This window comes from Lepidochelys olivacea (genome assembly GCF_965140295.1).
Source record: "Lepidochelys olivacea isolate rLepOli2 genome assembly, chromosome: 5".
Classification (NCBI taxonomy): domain Eukaryota; kingdom Metazoa; phylum Chordata; order Testudines; family Cheloniidae; genus Lepidochelys; species Lepidochelys olivacea.
The window spans coordinates 129610449-129628628 of NC_140415.1; the positions used below are offsets into that span (position 1 = coordinate 129610449).

The window sequence follows — 18180 nt, forward strand, 5'->3', positions numbered from 1 at the left end:
GGAAAAATAATATTTTTCAAGACAATAAAAAACATATTCCCAATACATTGTTTTAATTGGAATCATCAGGTTTTGATTTAATCTGAACAGAAATACATTAGATGCTTTGATTTTTAACTGATCTGTAATTATTACAAATACGAAAACATCAATTGCATAGCAGCATTAAAATCAAACAGAACCAAACCTGCTTTTATCAGATTTCACACCGAACAGCAATATGCAACATAATACACAACTCCACTGTAAGCCATTCACCTTACACCAGGTACAAAAAACCCCAAACAAAAATCCATAACAAACTGATATTCCTGAAGACACAACCCTTCAGAATAGGTTGCATAATACCAACTGCTACATTTTGGTACTAAAATGCACTATACTAAAAGGAGAAGTGCTTTCAAGGCAATTTGAACTGGACTAACTTTTTAAAGCGGTTTCAATAAGATTTATTCTCCTTATTTGCTATAGTGTGTAAGAGTAAACATGATTCCTCACATAGTTTTAAATAGAGCAGAAGTATCAGGTACAGACATTACACAAGGCAAGCTAATGACTCTATCCAAGAGAAATATGGAGCCTGCAGATTTCTTCAGGGGAAAGGTGTACCTGTGGCACATGGCCCGAAGTAACAACTTAGTTCCACACATAGAAGAGGGTGGGGGAACTAATAGAAAGGAGTTCCCTTCCACCTAGGCACTGTAACTCCTCCTGCTGGGTCAGTTCCCTTTGTTCTCTCCTAGAGCTGTGCAGCCTATGGGAGTTATCATATTACCTCCCTGGGCAGCCTCTAGATAGGGAAAGGGTCAACTCCCTCACATACTGAGGAATTAGGTTAAGAACAGCAGCCATGTGCTCCCAGTATCCCCTAAATCATGTTTCCAGCTGCAGACTGTTGTCAGGGAGTTTCCCCTGGGGGCTAATAGGATAATGGAGAGAAGTGCAGAAACTTCTTTTTTCTCTGGCTGGCAGCTTTGTTTCAGAGCTGAAGACAAAGCTACTTCAGGTCCCACAGCTCTTAACATTCTTCCCAGGAGGAGGTGAATATGGCTGGTTCACACCCTGAAATAACTATTCACATGAATCCTGTCATGTTAAGAAATTTTTTTTTAGAAACAATAACATATGATTGACTTAATGAATTTGTGTTTGTGTTAGGGTAGTCTGGAAATATTGTGTATGGGCCACACATTCCCCTCCAGCCTGCACATGCTCAGCAGAGCAACCCAAAAGATGACAACTTTTGAAGTGCAGCCACAGGATTGGTGACTTTGCGGAAGGGCCAAGGGAGGTTAGCATTCTACATGGGTAGAACAAAGGTTTTTTGAGGATTCCCCCACCTGGATGCCGAGAGGGAGTCTCCTTCACAATTTCCAGCCCCCTCCCTCCGCCTTCAATAGCAGCACAATCAGCTTCCAACCATTCTGCTGGTGGTTGCCATGTTACTAACTTTCAAATGTATGTCACAGCAACTGGTTAATGCTGCTTATCTTCTGATGTGCTTGTAGTACATTATCACTGCAGTAATGCTTCAAGCAGTACTTTTCCCTCATGGGTAGTCTGTTAAGGAGGGAGATCATGCTGTTCTTTGGCTCCTCCACTCACCCAAGTAATAGAATTACTTACATTTCTAAAAAAAGGGACATGAAATCCTTTAGCTAAACATTAAAGATGCCAAAGTTATGGCCAACGTAGACTTTCGTATAGACCAGTCATCTACTATGTTAGAACAACACAAGTTAGAATTAGAAATAATGTTACAATTTCACATGCGCTGCATGGAAATCTATGAGAGTGTTTCAGCAGGAGACAAACATGTTTCCTCTTCATCTAACACTACATTCTTCCGTCTGGAGAGAGACAACACTGACTTCATAATTGCCAAAGAAATCCTGACAAGGATACGCAAGGCAAGGAAAGCAAATGGAACTACAATCTGCATGATGTGAAAAATCGCTGTGCTGAACTTACTTAACAAGCAGGTTAGAAAGAAGGCTCCAAGGCTGACACAAGGGTAGAGAGCAAGCTTAGCAAACATAAAAGCATGTTCCTTGCCGCCATACCTAGCCAAAGGATGCAAGGTTTCCCTTTCATGGAACAGAGCTGTAATCCATATAGCAAACTGAAAGATACTGGCAAAGAAAGTGATTACACAGCTGACCTGAATAGCTTCGATTTCATTGTGAGACTTCTCTGCAAATTCACTGGTCAGCTGGTAACCGAGAGGAAGCCCTCCAATGAAAGCCAATGAAAATGTGTTGAGCAGACCCATAAATCGAGTTGTTTTTGTTATGTAAAGAAAGAGCGAGTGGTGGACAAACCAGAGAAGACCAGTTGTTACAAAAGAGGCAAAGTAGGCAAGGAAGTTTGGTCCATATTCACTTAAAGCTTCAATGAGGCGGTCATGGAATCTGTCTTTAACTTCTTTGGAATCAGGGACATTGTCCTCACTGTTGAGAAAAAAGTTATTTTAGTTGGCATATTAGTGGTATAATGGAACAGTCTGAGAGCAGTAAGCATGTAGTTCCACTGTGGAGAGTAATTATGAATAACATCATAGGCTTCCAGGTTTATTGTGTTTCAGTGATCCCCCAGTTTGCAAGTTAAAAAGCAATTCTTATAACTGACTGCTCTGCAAATTCATCCTAGGATCTGAAAGCTTCCTGGATCGTGTAATATCAATGACAAAGTTCTCCAGCTGAGCTTCATTATCATTTCTCAAAAAGAAAAGGAGTACTTGTGGCACCTTAGAGACTAACCAATTTATTTGAGCATGAGCTTTCGTGAGCTACAGCTCACTTCATCGGATGCATACCGTGGATACTGCAGCAGACTTTATATACACACAGAAATCATGAAACAATACCTCCTCCCACCCCACTGTCCTGCTGGTAATAGCTTATCTAAAGTGATCATCAAGTTGGGCCATTTCCAGCACAAATCCAGGTTTTCTCACTCCCCACCCCCATACACACACAAACTCACTCTTCTGCTGGCAATAGCTCATCCAAACTGACCACTCTCCAAGTTTAAATCCAAGTTTAACCAGAAAGTCTGGGGGGGGGGTTAGGAAAAAACAAGGGGAAATAGGCTACCTTGCGTAATGACTTAGCCACTCCCAGTCTCTATTTAAGCCTAAATTAATAGTATCCAATTTGCAAATGAATTCCAATTCAGCAATTTCTCGCTGGAGTCTGGATTTGAAGTTTTTTTGTTTTAAGATAGCGACCTTCATGTCTGTGATTGCGTGACACGGCTGTTACTCTGAAAATTATAATTTCTGTTGATGATATAAGAACCAGAACAGAATTCAGCTTCCTAACCCTTTGCCTGACAGAGCCAGCATCTGACTTTCTAAATATGTGGCTAGATCGTCTTTTCCAAACTTCTGAGAATGGAGTATGTGAAGCCTGGTATAATTGCATTAAAGAGGGGTAGGGTTTACTGATTCACACATGGAGAGGCGAGAAGAATTCTTTGTTAATAGTTTGGTTGTATGATTTGTTTACATTAGGGTAACTAGGATAAGAGGATTGGTGCAATTGTTTGTATACATCAAAATAAAATAAGTCCATTCTCTTTCAACACCTGACAACGTATGTACCCACATACAGCCCCATGAGGACTTGGAAGCCCCTGGTTCAATTCCCTGCTTCGCCACAGACAACCTGCATGACTGTGGGCAAATCATTAGCCTCAGTTCCTATCTGTACAATGAGGATAACAGCCCTGTGCTACTTCACGGGGGGCCGAGAGGATAAATATATTCAAGACTGTAAAGCCTTTGAGATGTACTGATGAAAAACGCTATGTAAGAGGCAGGTATTATTATTACCATTACATTTATATCAGACAACTCAGGGTGTGTCAGTCAGCACAAAGCCTTACCATATATCCAAAATGAGCAGGGTTGCAACAATAGCATACACGCCATCACTGAACGCCTCCACTCGTTCCTTACTCAAAGGTTCATTGAGATAAAAAGTGAAGGCCTCTAAGCGATGACGTTCCTCCTCCTCTTCTGGACCTGCCAACCATAATTCAGGAGTTTAGTTTGTATTCTGTGTAAATCAAAACATTCAACAACAAGCTTTACACTAGAACTTCAACAGTCTAGTCTGATGCCCCTGCTCTCTCAAATCTCAAACTTGTGGAAGTAACAAGGCACTGCTCAATCTGACAATTCAATCACGCTGCTTTCCACTGCAGCCATTCCTTTCCTGTGGCTTATGTTGCCTGTTTCAATAAGAAGGCCTTCACGGCACGGGACTCATCTCAGAAGCATCTCACACACTGTAGGTACGAGGTGAACAATGACTCAATGTTAGTGTTTTAGTTCAATATTTTGATAAGTCACAAGACAGAAACCCTGTTACAGCTCAGGAATCTCTAATGGATCTTGGGGCTCCAGTCTGAGTGGAGGACTTCCATCAGTCATTTTTTATTAGCCCTTTCTCTGTCTTTAGAAGATAGAGCTCTAGTGCTACTCCAAATTAGATGGTCCCAGGTGCACTAAATACAGAAGAGCTACTGTCAAGGTTCCTTCCCCACTCTGAACTCTAGGGTACAGATGAGGGGACCTGCATGAAAAGCCCCCTAAGCTTATTCTTACCAGCTTAGGTTAAAACTTCCCCAAGGTACAAACTATTTTACCTTTTGTCCCTGGACTTTATTGCTGCCACCACCAAGCGTCTAACAAATATAACCGGGAAAGAGCCCACTTGGAAACATCTTTCCCCCCAAATTCCCCCAAGCCCTACACCCCCTTTCCTGGGGAAGGCTTGATAAAAATCCTCACCAATCTGCATAGGTGAACACAGACCCAAACCCTTGGATCTTAAGAACAATGAAAAAGCAATCAGGTTCTTAAAAGAAGAATTTTAATAGAAGAAAAAGTAAAAGAATCACCTCTGTAAAATCAGGATGGTAAATACCTTACAGGGTAATCAGATTCAAAACCTAGAGAATCCCTCTAGGCAAAACCTTAAGTTACAAAAAGACACAAAAACAGGAATATACATTCTATTCAGCACAACTTATTTTATCAGCCATTTAAATAAAACAGAATCTAACACATATCTAACTAGATTGCTTATTAACCCTTTACAGGAGTTCTGACCTGCATTCCTGCTCTGGTCCCGGCAAAAGCAACACACAGACAGAGAGAACCCTTTGTTTCCCCCCGCCCTCCAGCTTTGAAAGTATCTCATCTCCTCATTGGTCATTTTGGTCAGGTGCCAGCGAGGTTATCTTTAGCTTCTTAACCCTTTACAGGTGAAAGGGTTTTTCCTCTGGCCAGGAGGGTTCGCTTTCCCTTTATATTTATGACACGCCCCCCAAATCACAGATAGGGTGAAACGCTGGCTGTGATTTCTTCATGGAGCTCTAGGAAAAAAAGAGTTAATAAGACACATGCACATCTAAATATACTACCAAGTAGAAAGACTAACAATATTTTGCACATCTCAAGGACGATTTTAACCAGTTGATTCTGGGAAACTTTCATGGGAGAGTGCATCAGCCACTTTGTTAGAAGCTCCTGAGATGTGTTGGATGTCGAAATCAAAATCTTGGAGAGCTAAACTCCACCGAAGAAGTTTTTTGTTATTTCCTGTGGCGGCATGAAGCCACTGTAGCGCAGCATGGTCGGTTTGCAGGTGGAAACGCCATCCCCAAATGTATGGACGTAGCTTTTCCAGAGCGTAGACAATGGTGTAACATTCTTTTTCATGGACTGACCAGTTGCTTTCCCTCTCAGACAGCTTCTTGCTGAGAAACACTACAGGGTGGAATTCTTGATCCGGTCCTTCCTGCATTAAAACTTCTCCCACACCACGCTTGGACGCAACTGTGGTTACTAGGAACAGTTTGTCAAAGTCTGGGGCCCTTAGCACAGGGTCAGACAAGAGTGTCGCTTTAAGCTGGTTAAAGGCCTTCTGACACTCTTCGGTCCACTGAACGGCATTTGGCTGTTTCTTTTTGGTTAGGTCTGTCAGTGGGGCGGCGATTTGGCTGTATTGCGGTACAAATTGCCTGTAATATCCGGCCAAGCCTAAGAAGGATTGGACCTGTTTCTTTGACTTTGGGACAGGCCACTTTTGGATAGCATCCACTTTGGCCTGTAGGGGGCTGATAGTTCCTTGACCCACCTGGTGTCCAAGATAAGTCACTCTGTTTAGGCCTATTTGACACTTCTTAGCCTTAACAATTAGTCCTGCCTCCCTTATGTGCTTGAAGACTTTTTGTAGATGTTCCAGGTGTTCTGCCTAGGAATCCAAAAATATGGCCACATCATCAAGGTAGGCAACTGCATATTCTCCTAATCCCGCTAGGAGACCATCTACAAGTCTTTGGAAGGTAGCGGGTGCATTCTGCAGCCCGAAAGGGAGTACATTAAATTCATACAGCCCAACATGTGTGGTGAAGGCTGACCTTTCCTTTACGGATTCAACTAGTGGTACCTGCCAGTACCCCTTGGTTAAGTCCAAGGTAGAGATGAACTGGGCCCATCCCAGTTTCTCTAATAGTTCATCTGTGCGTGGCATTGGATAGTTGTCTGGGGGAGTTACAGCATTTAGCTTACGGTAGTCCATGCAAAAACATATCTCCCCATCTGGTTTGGGGACTAGAACCACTGGAGATGCCCATGCACTGCCAGAGGGGCGGATTACCCCCATGTGTAGCATATCCTGGATCTCCCGTTCTATAGCAGTTTTAGCTTGAGGAGACACCCAGTAAAGTTGGACTTTAATTTGGTGAGCATTACCTATGTCAATGGAGTGGTATGCCTGTTATGTCAAGGTTCCTTCCCCACTCTGAACTCTAGGGTACAGATGAGGGGACCTGCACGAAAAGCCCCCTAAGCTTATTCTTACCAGCTTAGGTTAAAACTTCCCCAAGGTACAAACTATTTTACCTTTTGTCCCTGGACTTTATTGCTGCCACCACCAAGCCTCTAACAAATATAACCGGGAAAGAGCCCACTTGGAAACGTCTTTCCCCCCAAAATCCCCTCAAGCCCTACACCTCCTTTCCTGAGGAAGGCTTGATAAAAATCCTCACCAATTTGCATAGGTGAACACAGACCCAAACCCTTGGATCTTAAGAACAATGAAAAAAGCAATCAGGTTCTTAAAAGAAGAATTTTAATAGAAGAAAAAGTAAAATCACCTCTGTAAAATCAGGATGGTAAATACCTTACAGGGTAATCAGATTCAAAACCTAGAGAATCCCTCTAGGCAAAACCTTAAGTTACAAAAAGACACAAAAACAGGAATATACATTTCATTCAGCACAACTTATTTTATCAGCCATTTAAACAAAACAGAATCTAACGCATATCTAACTACATTGCTTATTAACCCTTTACAGGGGTTCTGACCTGCATTCCTGCTCTGGTCCCGGCAAAAGCAACACACAGACAGAGAGAAACCTTTGTTTCCTCCCCCCTCCAGCTTTGAAACTGTCTTGTCTCCTCATTGGTCATTTTGGTCAGGTGCCAGCGAGGTTATCTTTAGCTTCTTAACCCTTTACAGGTGAAAGGGTTTTTCCTCTTGCCAGGAGGGATTTAAAGGTAGTTAGCCTTCACTTTATATTTTTGACAGCTACCTATATCAAAAAAACACTTCCAGATTCAGAGAAGTAATCAGGCATTTCCAGGAATCAAAGGAAAACTCATATTTGAAAGCTAAATGAGTCAAACACCAGCATCTCATCTCTTTATAGTCCCTCTCAAGACCAAGCATCTGCTTCTACTGCTGTGATATGTCAAAGCATCATACTGCACACAACAAAAGTTACCATAATGCCATAAAGAAAAAGTGCATACAATGTCTTCTTTTTCCTTAGTCTTTATAGTTGTTTTATTATGTCATTTATTATTTTATTACACTTTATAAGTGTTTTATTATGTCATTTTGATATGAGAAAGAAAGAGGGTAACCATATAAATTGAGGGATATAGCTAGTGAAAAATTTGCAATAAAGCTGGATTTTCAAAGTGGCCTAAACTAATTAGGTGCCCAAATCTCACTGAGAATCAATGGGAGTTAAATGTCTTTAAAATCCCAGCCTAAATCTTGCAGGAAAGCTACCCTGGTCCCCACCTCCCTGGAGCAGCAAGATCTTTTGGCATGACTGGGGAGGGGGGATTGGGGAAGGGTACGGCTGCTAATGGCTTCAAACCAAAAAAGCAAGAGCCTGTGTCTGCAGCTCTACAAACAATCACCCCATGTGCTCCCAACCTACAGGCACCCACTTAGGCAACACCTCCCATATGTGCACGTCCTTGCTTGAGTCTATCCTCAACCATGGTACCCCTCACCTGAGGCCTGTTCCTGTATCAATCCCCATGACATAGCTGCTTCTAAGGAGCCACTCCAATGAGCTCTTCATTCACAGTCCCATGGGACACCCATAACATACACTCACTCCCCTGCAAAGGACTTCACCCACTTCCTGTGGTTCATTCCTTTCCATTGCACAATCGACCTCCCTTTCTCCTAGCCCCAGCTCAGCAAACAGCCTCTTCTGGAAAGGCCTGGGGCATGTCGACACACAGCAGGCATACTGCAGTGTCTATAACTGGTATAGGGAAAGCACTACAGTGTGGCTGCAGTTATATTAGTATAAAGGAGCTTATACCAGTATAACTATTTCTGCACAGCAGAAGGAATAAGCTATCCCCAGCATAAGGCACTTTCATACAGGTATAACTACGTCCACACTAAAGGTTTAGCTCTTGGAATAAAAAATAAATGAATGGACAAAATAAAAAATCTCACATCCTGAGATTGTGAGCCCAGTACAAAATCTGTCTGCAAGCCAGGCCTCACTGCAAAGGCTTTTCGGTGCCTTGTGGTGAGGAGCATGCACCAGCAGCCCTGCCTGTGCTCTTCCTTTGCCCGCGTGGGAGAATATCACTCTGCTGCTCAGAAAGGCTGAGTGCTTACTGAGCTGGGGCCAAGCTCTTCATCCACCCAGCCCCTTGGCTCTCCCAAGCCAGCAGCCACCCATATGGGGAGGATGGAGTCCCATGTGCTCAGTGGAGGCCTTCAATCCTGTCCTACACAGTTTGTCTGCAGCAGCTGGGGAAGCTGCCTTCTTCCCTGCAAATCCAGTCTTTGGTCAGGAGAAGGGGTGCTTGGGCTTTGCAAGAAGTAAGCTCCCAGCTCTTCCCACAAGACTGGACTCTGTGCTCAGCAGCCAGCTCTGGGAGGGGAACAGGGACCTTAGAGCCTTAGACGAGCGCACCCCAACCAAGGATGGGGTGGGGGAACTGAAAGGACAACTGAGGGGTGTATTAAGAGTAAGGGTAAGCAAATCTCATGCTTCAAGGCATTAAAGGATTGCCGCCACCGAGAGAAAAATATCTGCCCTCGCCCCACTCACAGTGCATTATGGAAAACCTTTCACTTCCTCTGAAGCATTAGGTGTTGGCAACCGGCAGAGGCAAAACCACAGCCTTTGTGAAACAACGATCTCGCTCTGTATGACAATCCTGTGTTCCAGTATGCTGTCCCCCAGTCTCTTCACCTTGGCTTAACTCCACACCCAGCCTTCTTACCCTCTTCGTCCCTGCCCTGTCCCCCTCCACCATTCTTCCCTTCCCTCTTAGCTGATCCCTTCCTAATGAAATTCTCTCTCTCTCACACACATACAAAGTAGTGGAATAGCATGCCATTAGCTGCTATCACATTGCTCACTCTGCTGTGTGTTATACCCCTTCCCTCACCTGTGTCTGTCTGGTCTATAACTATTACAGACTGTTTGGGGAAGTGACCATGTACTACCACAATAGGGCCCCATTCTTGGATGCTCCTTATGCACAACCATAATAAACATGTTTCAGAGTAGCAGCCGTGTTAGTCTGTATTCGCAAAACAAAAAGGAGGCACCTTAGAGACTAACAAATTTATTTGAGCATAAGCTTTCATGAGCTACAGCTCACTAAGAAGAATACAATACTTGTCTATTGCCAATGTTTCTTCTCTCCAAGTAGTTGACACTGCCCTCTGGAATACTTTGCTTGTATCTGTTCTATATACAACAGATTCTGTGATACTTTTTAAATATGAATTTGGGGAGGGGGAAGATACTACTACTGGGGCCAGAGCCAGTGATCAGACAGAGATCTCACTTCTGATATTAGTCAGTTACTATGCTCCTTTCCAAAGGGGTTGGAGGAGAAGCTTGATGTGTGTGTTTTCTTCAGGTATAGCTCAAATTAGGTATAGCCAGGAAAAAGGTTCCCAGAAAGAGATAGAATGGAAGGACAGAACTAAAAGTTTATTGGTGTGTCCCTAACAGAAACAGTGGAACTAGAATTACTAACAAGCTTGTTGTGGATTCTACTGCACCTTAGATCTTTTAAAACAGCTTCATTCAAATTTTGACAAGAAAGGGGACTGTGAAATACATCATATTTTAATATATCAACTTAACAATATAGTAGAGTATCTAAAATTAAATGCACTCCTTATGGATACTGTTACTTACCACCAGTCTTATTTTTACACCAAATAATTAACCGAGTGATGTGTGGAAGAAAGATAACAAGCCCAAGCAGAACATAAGACTATAGAAAAAAATGAAAAGTTTTAGTTTTCAGTTATTACAAGATAAATACAAATATTTTGTTTTAAGTTAAAAATTAATTATTCTTTTTATCCTTGATTTAACATGCAACTCGTGAATTTGCAACATTGAAATACCCTGGCTGTAGTAGAAAATATACATTTTATGACAGTGATTGAACTGAACAATCACTACATTAACACATTTATCCAACAAATACATGAACACTACAATGTCAGTAGCTCACATGCAGTTTCTCAAGACTAATCTTCATCTTGAATATTATGAGCACACTCTAATATTTGCCTCCTCCACTATTAAGATTTACAAACTATGACCTACCTGTGCATATATTTTACCTGCTTTAATCTTTCAACAACTCTCATTTTCTTTTCTTAGCTAATAAACCTTTACTTAGTTTACTAGAGAATTGGCTACCAGTGTTGTCTTTGGTGTAAGATCCAAAGTACCAACTGATCTGCAGTAAGTGACTGATCCTTTGGGACTGGGAGCAACCTGATGTGGTGTGATTTTTGATTTGAGCGACCTTTTATCACAAAGTTCAGTTTGTCTGGGTGGTAAGACAGACTGGAGAGTCTAGCAGCGGCAATCAATTATTTTTGGTCAAGGTCCAAATTTTTTGGTCAAGGTATAGTCAAGGTCCAGACTCCAGAGAAAATCATTCAAAAATAATAACAATAATGATAATAATAAGTACATAAAAATATTTTGCAGTCCATTCAAAAGCATCTGGCGGTCTGGATTTGGCCCCCAGTCCACCTGTTGACTACTCCCTGGTCTAAGGGCACTGTCTGTGACTCCATGGCAAGATTAGTATAGTTATCCAATTCGCTGTAGCTCACAAAAGCTTATGCTCAAATAAATTGGTTAGTCTCTAAGGTGCCACAAGCCCTCCTTTTCTTTTTGCGGATACAGACTAACATGGCTACTACTCTGAAACCTATAGTTATCTAGTTCACATTTGTCACTGTCTTGGTGAAATCTAATTCTAGAACACACCACCACTTTGGGCTGTGTCTCCTGTTTTTTTGCCCTGAGGTAGGCACTCACAGATGTGAGTCATTCCAGACAGCATGACAACTAGCACAAGCACTACTTCAGTCCTCTAGATAGTGCCTAAAAGAGCACAGGATGTGGGTTAGCCCCTTGCAAAGGAGTACATTGGTGAATGACTCATTCTGCATTGTGTATAGTGGAAATTGGGGGGGGGGGGAAGGTTGGGGGGTGTGTGTCAGAGAAAGGGAAAACAGGTTGTGCTTATTTTAAATTAAGTTGTCAAGTTTTTGCATACTTTGGCTTTGTAATTCAAGACGAGTCACCTCAACCCTGTGAATATATCAAAAGGTTGATGCAGTTTGTGGAATAGTCTCAAGTAAAAGTCAAACGAAAGAAGTACAAAATGCCTGAAGGGGCATCAAGCAGAAGCAGGGTATCTCAGGAGCAGCTCCATAAAGAGACTTTGTTTAGAGGACTCTGTCTGTGGATGCTGAGAGCTGGAGGGAGCTGAGCTGGTCACTGGTTTCCATTTAATGAAGATGGAATAGGAGTTGGCTGTGAGTGCCTGGGACTCAGCCAGAGGAGTTTGTTTTGGGATGGCAAGTCTGATCATTAGCTGCTGACTGATCTACTGATTCTAGCTGTTCTTGTGCTGTGTCAATGACAGGAACTACATTTGTCAGGCTTTTTAGCCTGTTTCTTATGTAATTTGATGTTTATTTTACCTACCCTCACACATTAATTTTGTTCCATCTGTTTATTATCAGCAACCTGCTGCCTTAAAGTTACTGTTAGCCTGAAAGATCTTCCTCTGAAGAGGCATTACAAGAGTGTGTCCAGACCTGAGAAGCTAAAACAAATAGACAAGGATAGCAGCAGAGCATTTTTCTGATGTCCATGACACATCATCATACTGCTTCCTGTGATCTAAAAGCCTTCACGGGATGACAGTGTTTCAGATTAAGCCACGTGACGGCAGGTAATCGAGAAACAAATCAGTGTTCTGGAAATTCTGTGGTACAGAAATTGACATGGGAAAGACTTTAGATCACTGAGTCTATGGGTTCCCAACCTGAGGAGTTTCAGGCAAACCTAGGGAGTTGCGACCTAGATGGGAGTCGCAACCTAGATGGGAGTCATGACTCAACTGTCTTTTCAGCTGTAATGATACGGGAGGGGACGAGAACCACTACCTAATCCACTTGTCAGCTGGCGTCAGAGCGTCCCCTGTGTTACAATATCTAGCATTTTGTGCAGACGCGCTTTAGATCTGCTCAGTGGTGGGGCTTAAACTGCTGAATTATACAAGGTTAAGGTTGGGTATGATAATCAGTGTGACACTTTATTAGGCAGAATACTGAATGTGACTGATGAAGTTTGTCAGGTCACACTTTCAACCAGTACAACGTGTTTTTTAGAATGATTGTTGTTTAAAGAGCTTACCATTGGGATAAAGAAAAAGGAGAAGACGGCGGCTAAAAAGCAGAGGACTGGTCCTCTTAGAATGATCTGTAAGATATGATGTTTGTAGAAGGCCTGGTTTTCAGACATCTGTATCTGGTGATTCAGCAAGTAGGGATGATAGAAGCCATAGGCTACTATCACTGCCTGCAGAGAGGAGAAAATTATTGATTTACAGTGGATATTTACACAAGTCAAAACTGTAATTCTAAATTGGGACCCAAACAATAGAAAACCTCGAATACAACAAGCCCCAGAGCATGCTAACTGCTGCTCTCTGCTCTCCTGAGAAGGGCTGATCTGACAGGAATGGAGAGGGGAATCTCACAGGCTCCGGCACTGCGTAACACTAAGGGTACATCTGCACTGCTGCCGGGACCAAGCCTCCCAGCCCAGCTAGACAGACTTGCTCTAGCTCTGCTGAAGCCAGTGCACTAGCAGCAGGGACGCTGTGGCATGGGCTGCGGCTCAGGATAGCCACCTGAGCTGAGACCCAGGGAGTCAGGAGGACTTGGACTTGGGTGGTTAGCCTGAGCTGCTGCCTGTGCCCCAATGTCCACACTGTTATTTCTGGTGTGCTAACTTGAACAGAGCTAGTGGGAGTCTGTCTACCTGGACTGAGAGGCTCACTGCCAGCTGCAGTGAAGACATCTCCACCATGCACGTTAGGGTGCACTAATGGAGGATGTGTACATCACCACCGCTGCACACATGAGCAAGACCCTGGGCCTTATTATTCTGAAGTGCAAGGAGACCCACCACAGCAACTAGCAGGCAGCTAGGCATTCCCCCAGAGGAAAACACATGCTGCAGGTCAGGGGAAAGTGGGACCTATAGAGGAAAGGGATTTGTGAAGGTCTGAAGAGGTCGGCCAAAGGGTAAATACTTGAACTTCAGATATGTATCTAAACCAGTCTCTGAACTTTTCCACTGACAGTGCCTAGGACTGATTGTGCCTAGGACTCCACTGTGCTAGGCGCTGTACAAACTCAAAACAAAAGCATGGTCTCTGCCCCCCAACTTTCAATCTAATGAATCTCTTTCCATCTTTAACCTGTTCACCAAATCATTTAAACACACACACACATGAACGTTTCACTGCCCACTCCCGCTGGCCCAAGGTCACCCCACTTTGGTAAGAAAGTGACGAGATCTTTCAGACAGTATTTCTGGGGGGATAAATAAAAATTTACAATTTTATCAGGAGAGAATAATTTAAATTATTTCTACTAATTGAAATTTGTTTGCTTGTGCAAATGGCAAAATTTCACCCAACAATGGATTTCATAGAAATCAGGGTTGGAAGGGACCTCAGGAGATCATCTAGTCCAACCCCGTGCTCAAAGCAGGACCAATCCCCAATTTTTGCCCCAGATCCCTAAATGGCGCCCTCAAGGACTGAACTCACAACCCTGGGTTTAGCAGGCCAATGCTCAAACCACTGAGCTATCCCTCCCCCCACCCCCGCAAAAAAATAAAAATAAAATAAAATTTCTTAACTGGAAGGAACCATTGAGTTGGTCATTTGAAAGGTCATTGAGTCCACTCCCCTGCCTTCACAGCAGGACCAAGTACTGTCCCTTACTTTGCCCCAGATCACTAAATTGCTAATGCTCAAACCACTGAGCTACCCCTTCTGCAAGTACTGAAGAAAGCATCTGGTTTGGCAAACAAACCAACAGTGAAAATGAATAGGCTGGCCAAGCTGTGCCAACTGCTTTCCATGCTCTTCATGCCAACGGAGTCTGGAAATGTGTGAAGTCAGGAATCCATTTTTCTTCTTCTGATAACTACTGCAGGACCAGGTGCTTAGAAATGCTTTCAGGACCAGAAACCATTTTAACTGGTTCCTAGCCATGGCAGGCCATGAGCTATTGCACTTACTAAATCAGGGAGAGGGCTAGTGGTTTGAGAGGGACTGTGAGTCAGAAGGCTGGGTTTTTTTCAGCCTCTGCCAGACTCGTTGTTATACCTAGTTATAACACATAGTTATGCAGAGATTTTGTATTCTCTCCCCACCACCACACCCCATCTGACATTTTTGTTCTGTGTTTGCACTGCGCCTAGCACAATGGGGTCCTGCTCCATGAGTGAGGCTCCTTGAGCAAAATAAGTTCAGAGGCTGGTATAGATGTTAAAAATGCCTGACAATCTAGCAGCACAGAACTCAGTCTCAGGTCCGGCTGAAAGGGAGCCATTGCAGAGGTAAGAGATACTGGACTATATTCAGCCAGCTAGATGATAGGATGTGTAAATTACATCTCCCTGTGCCTACAAGTCACCTAACTCTCTGGGGGAAACTCATTCCGAGGGAGGATGGAACTGCCAGCTTCTCCCACTTGGTGTTTTTGCCTGGCGAGGACTGATTTGATTTCCACTAGTAAGTCGCTAGGAGGGAATTCACTAATCAGTGCATCTTCTAGCCACACCCACTCAGTGGCAAGGGCTGCTTACTTTTCAGACAGTGCTGGCTCTGACACCACCAGTGACAAGGAGGTAACAGTTGCCTTGCATCACTGCAGTCTCACCTCACTGGGCTTTGACTTACCAGGGTCCTGAGTAGCAGAAGCAGATGTAAACTTTGGGTTGAATTTAGCAGACTAAGATTTGTGTGACTAAGGAGAGACTTCACAGAGTAAACATTACAAAAAGTTTGCAAAGATTTTAGTAACTGGGGCATAGGTGCTGGGGGTTCTGCTGCACCCCCTGGCCTGAAGTGGTTTCCATCATAGTGGTTTGCGTTTTGGTTCAATGGCTCTCAGCACCGCTGAACTGGGGTTTCATTTTCCCTTCAGAAAGCAAGTCCTCTCCTCAAAAACCTCAAGGCTGCTAATGTTTTGTACATCATTTAAAATCTGAAGTTCAAAACTTTCAGCCAATATAAAGCACTTAGTTCAAGGTGTAGCAGTTCAACAGAGCGGCAAGTAAAATCATACTGGAGTTCAAATGGAAAGATATAGTACAGTAATAGTGACGATTGTGAAGTCCACTCTTGAAACCTACCTGGGCTAGAATGTATGTATTTTATTAGAGAATTGGAGTTCCCATACTTCCAAGTATGTAGAGAGCTTATTTTTAGCTCTGGTGATTCATAAAATATTGTGATTTAAATCTGTCACTTGTCTCTCACAAGCATTGCCTCAATACAGTCCAGTATAATCCTGGACTTAATACATGAAGTCATGGTCCTGTGACCAGTGCAATTTTCAATCCCGTCGATAAAGGTAACTGTTTCATTAAGATCTGCTGTTCCCTTATACTTAATGGTTAAAAATAAGGTGGAGCCCTTGTACCTGTACTAAAAAGCTCGCAGAACAAAATATTGAGCAGCCATTCAGAACTCCAGTAAGGGGGGAAAATCATCATCATCATACAGTCCATCAACTGCTACTTTTCGAGTTCCTTTTTAGAACAAATTTATCATGATTCAATGGGTTTTGAACTTCCTGATTTGGTTGCATCTGTGTCTTTATTGGCATTTCAAATGCTTTAATTTTTTCATACTGCAAGATAACTAGCTTGACTTGGGATAGTGAAAACAGTCACCACATGATTTGGCACTTGTCTGAGTTACCTATCTTTCACTATCACAAAAACCATACACTAATAATAGCAATATCACAAAATTTTATATGAAGCTTTCCTAATGTTCTAGATCTATATTAATAAATCTAATTGTACTTCAATCTAATAAAATCTAGTCTCTAATAATGAATGAAAAAAGTAAATGAGTGACACCCGTACCTGGATAAGGCCGATGACAATAGCACAAGTACTAAACATGAAAATACCAAAAGGTACACCTGGAAAGGAGGCCATTAAGGAAAACTACAAGAAAAATGTAAACAGGTTAAATAATTTCTTAAGATGTAATAAAGGAAAGCAGCAGAGATGAGGAATTTACTAGTTCTACTTTCATTTAACCTTAAAACTTGAACAATCCAAACAAGACAAATTCCTCCTTGGCATAACTCCACTGACTGTAGGCTACAAGTATGCCCAACTCATGCAATACATGGCTTCCACAGTCATTGGGGTGTTCATAGATTTGGTGTTGCAGGAGTTGTTAAACGGTAGGGAGAGGCCCAAAGCAACTGACTAACCCTGAACTCCTTCGTACCAGCTTTGGTCCCCAATCCTGCAATTGACTCTGTATGACCAGATCCCTGCACCCGCACCGTACTCACTGCAGGACTGGGGACTCAGTGGCTATGGTCCTCACCATGACTGCTATGTCAGCTGCTTTCAGCTGAGCCTGCTGTACATACAATGTTACCAATAGTACATTAGAAGGGTGGGGAGATTGCTAAGTCCAGCTCCCCAAAGTTAGGAAATGCCAGAAATAAGTCTGCCTGTGCAACCTGAATTCAGTCCTCTTGCGCGTATCCATTATAACACAGTCTTTAGTTACATGACCCAATACTTTTTGCCACAGAATCTTGGCCTTGTTCAGTGCACAAGATGAATGGTGCTCAGTGAATGGGGAGTTATTCAATATTTCAGTTCCACATACGGCACAGGGCTGGATGCCACCATGGCAATGCTGATGGTCTGTCATGAGCATAATGCCTGGCATCCCAAGTTGCCCAACTCTATGGTGTTGAGCAGAGGGGGGGGGGGATATGTGATGGGGCAAGGCCAGATGGCTATAGAAAAGTAGTGGGAGATAGACATATTAGCTCCAGGTTAAACAAATCCCTGGTACAAAGGATAAGTGAAATGGCAACTGTTCCAGGTCAATTAAGATACCTGGGGCCAATCAAGAACTTTCCAGAAGGCAGGGAGAATGCTAGGTTGATTGGGATACCTGAAGCCAATCAGGGGCTGGCTGAAACTAGTTAAAAGCCTCCCAGTTAGTCAGGTGGGGGTGCACTTCAGGAGCTGTGGGAGGAAGTTGTGCTGTTCGAGAGACTGAGTAGTACACATCATATCAGGCACAAGGAAGGAGGCCCTGAGGTAAGGGTGAAGTGGAGCTTGAGGAAGTGAGGGCTGCTGTGGGGGAAGTAGCCCAGGGAATTGTACATGTCATGTTTCTAAAAGGTCAGCTACAATAGCTGATACTATTAGGGTCCCTGGGCTGGAGCCTGGAGTAGAGGGTGGGCCCAGGCTCCCCCCCCATGTTTGCCC

General features: G+C 43.1%; 1 protein-coding gene across 1 annotated transcript in view; it reads right to left on the reverse strand.

The window, feature by feature from the left end:
• Window positions 1-36: 36 nt before the first annotated feature.
• TMEM175 (transmembrane protein 175) overlaps window positions 37-18180 on the reverse strand; it is a 51314-nt gene continuing 33170 nt past the window's right edge. The window contains exons 6-10 of the mRNA XM_084629218.1: window positions 16798-16881; window positions 13036-13200; window positions 10498-10576; window positions 3889-4027; window positions 37-2450 (exon numbers count right to left, since the gene is read on the reverse strand). Coding sequence (XP_084485344.1) covers window positions 1787-2450; window positions 3889-4027; window positions 10498-10576; window positions 13036-13200; window positions 16798-16881 — 1131 coding nt within the window. The 3' untranslated portion in view covers window positions 37-1786. The remainder of the gene's footprint in view (window positions 2451-3888; window positions 4028-10497; window positions 10577-13035; window positions 13201-16797; window positions 16882-18180) is intronic.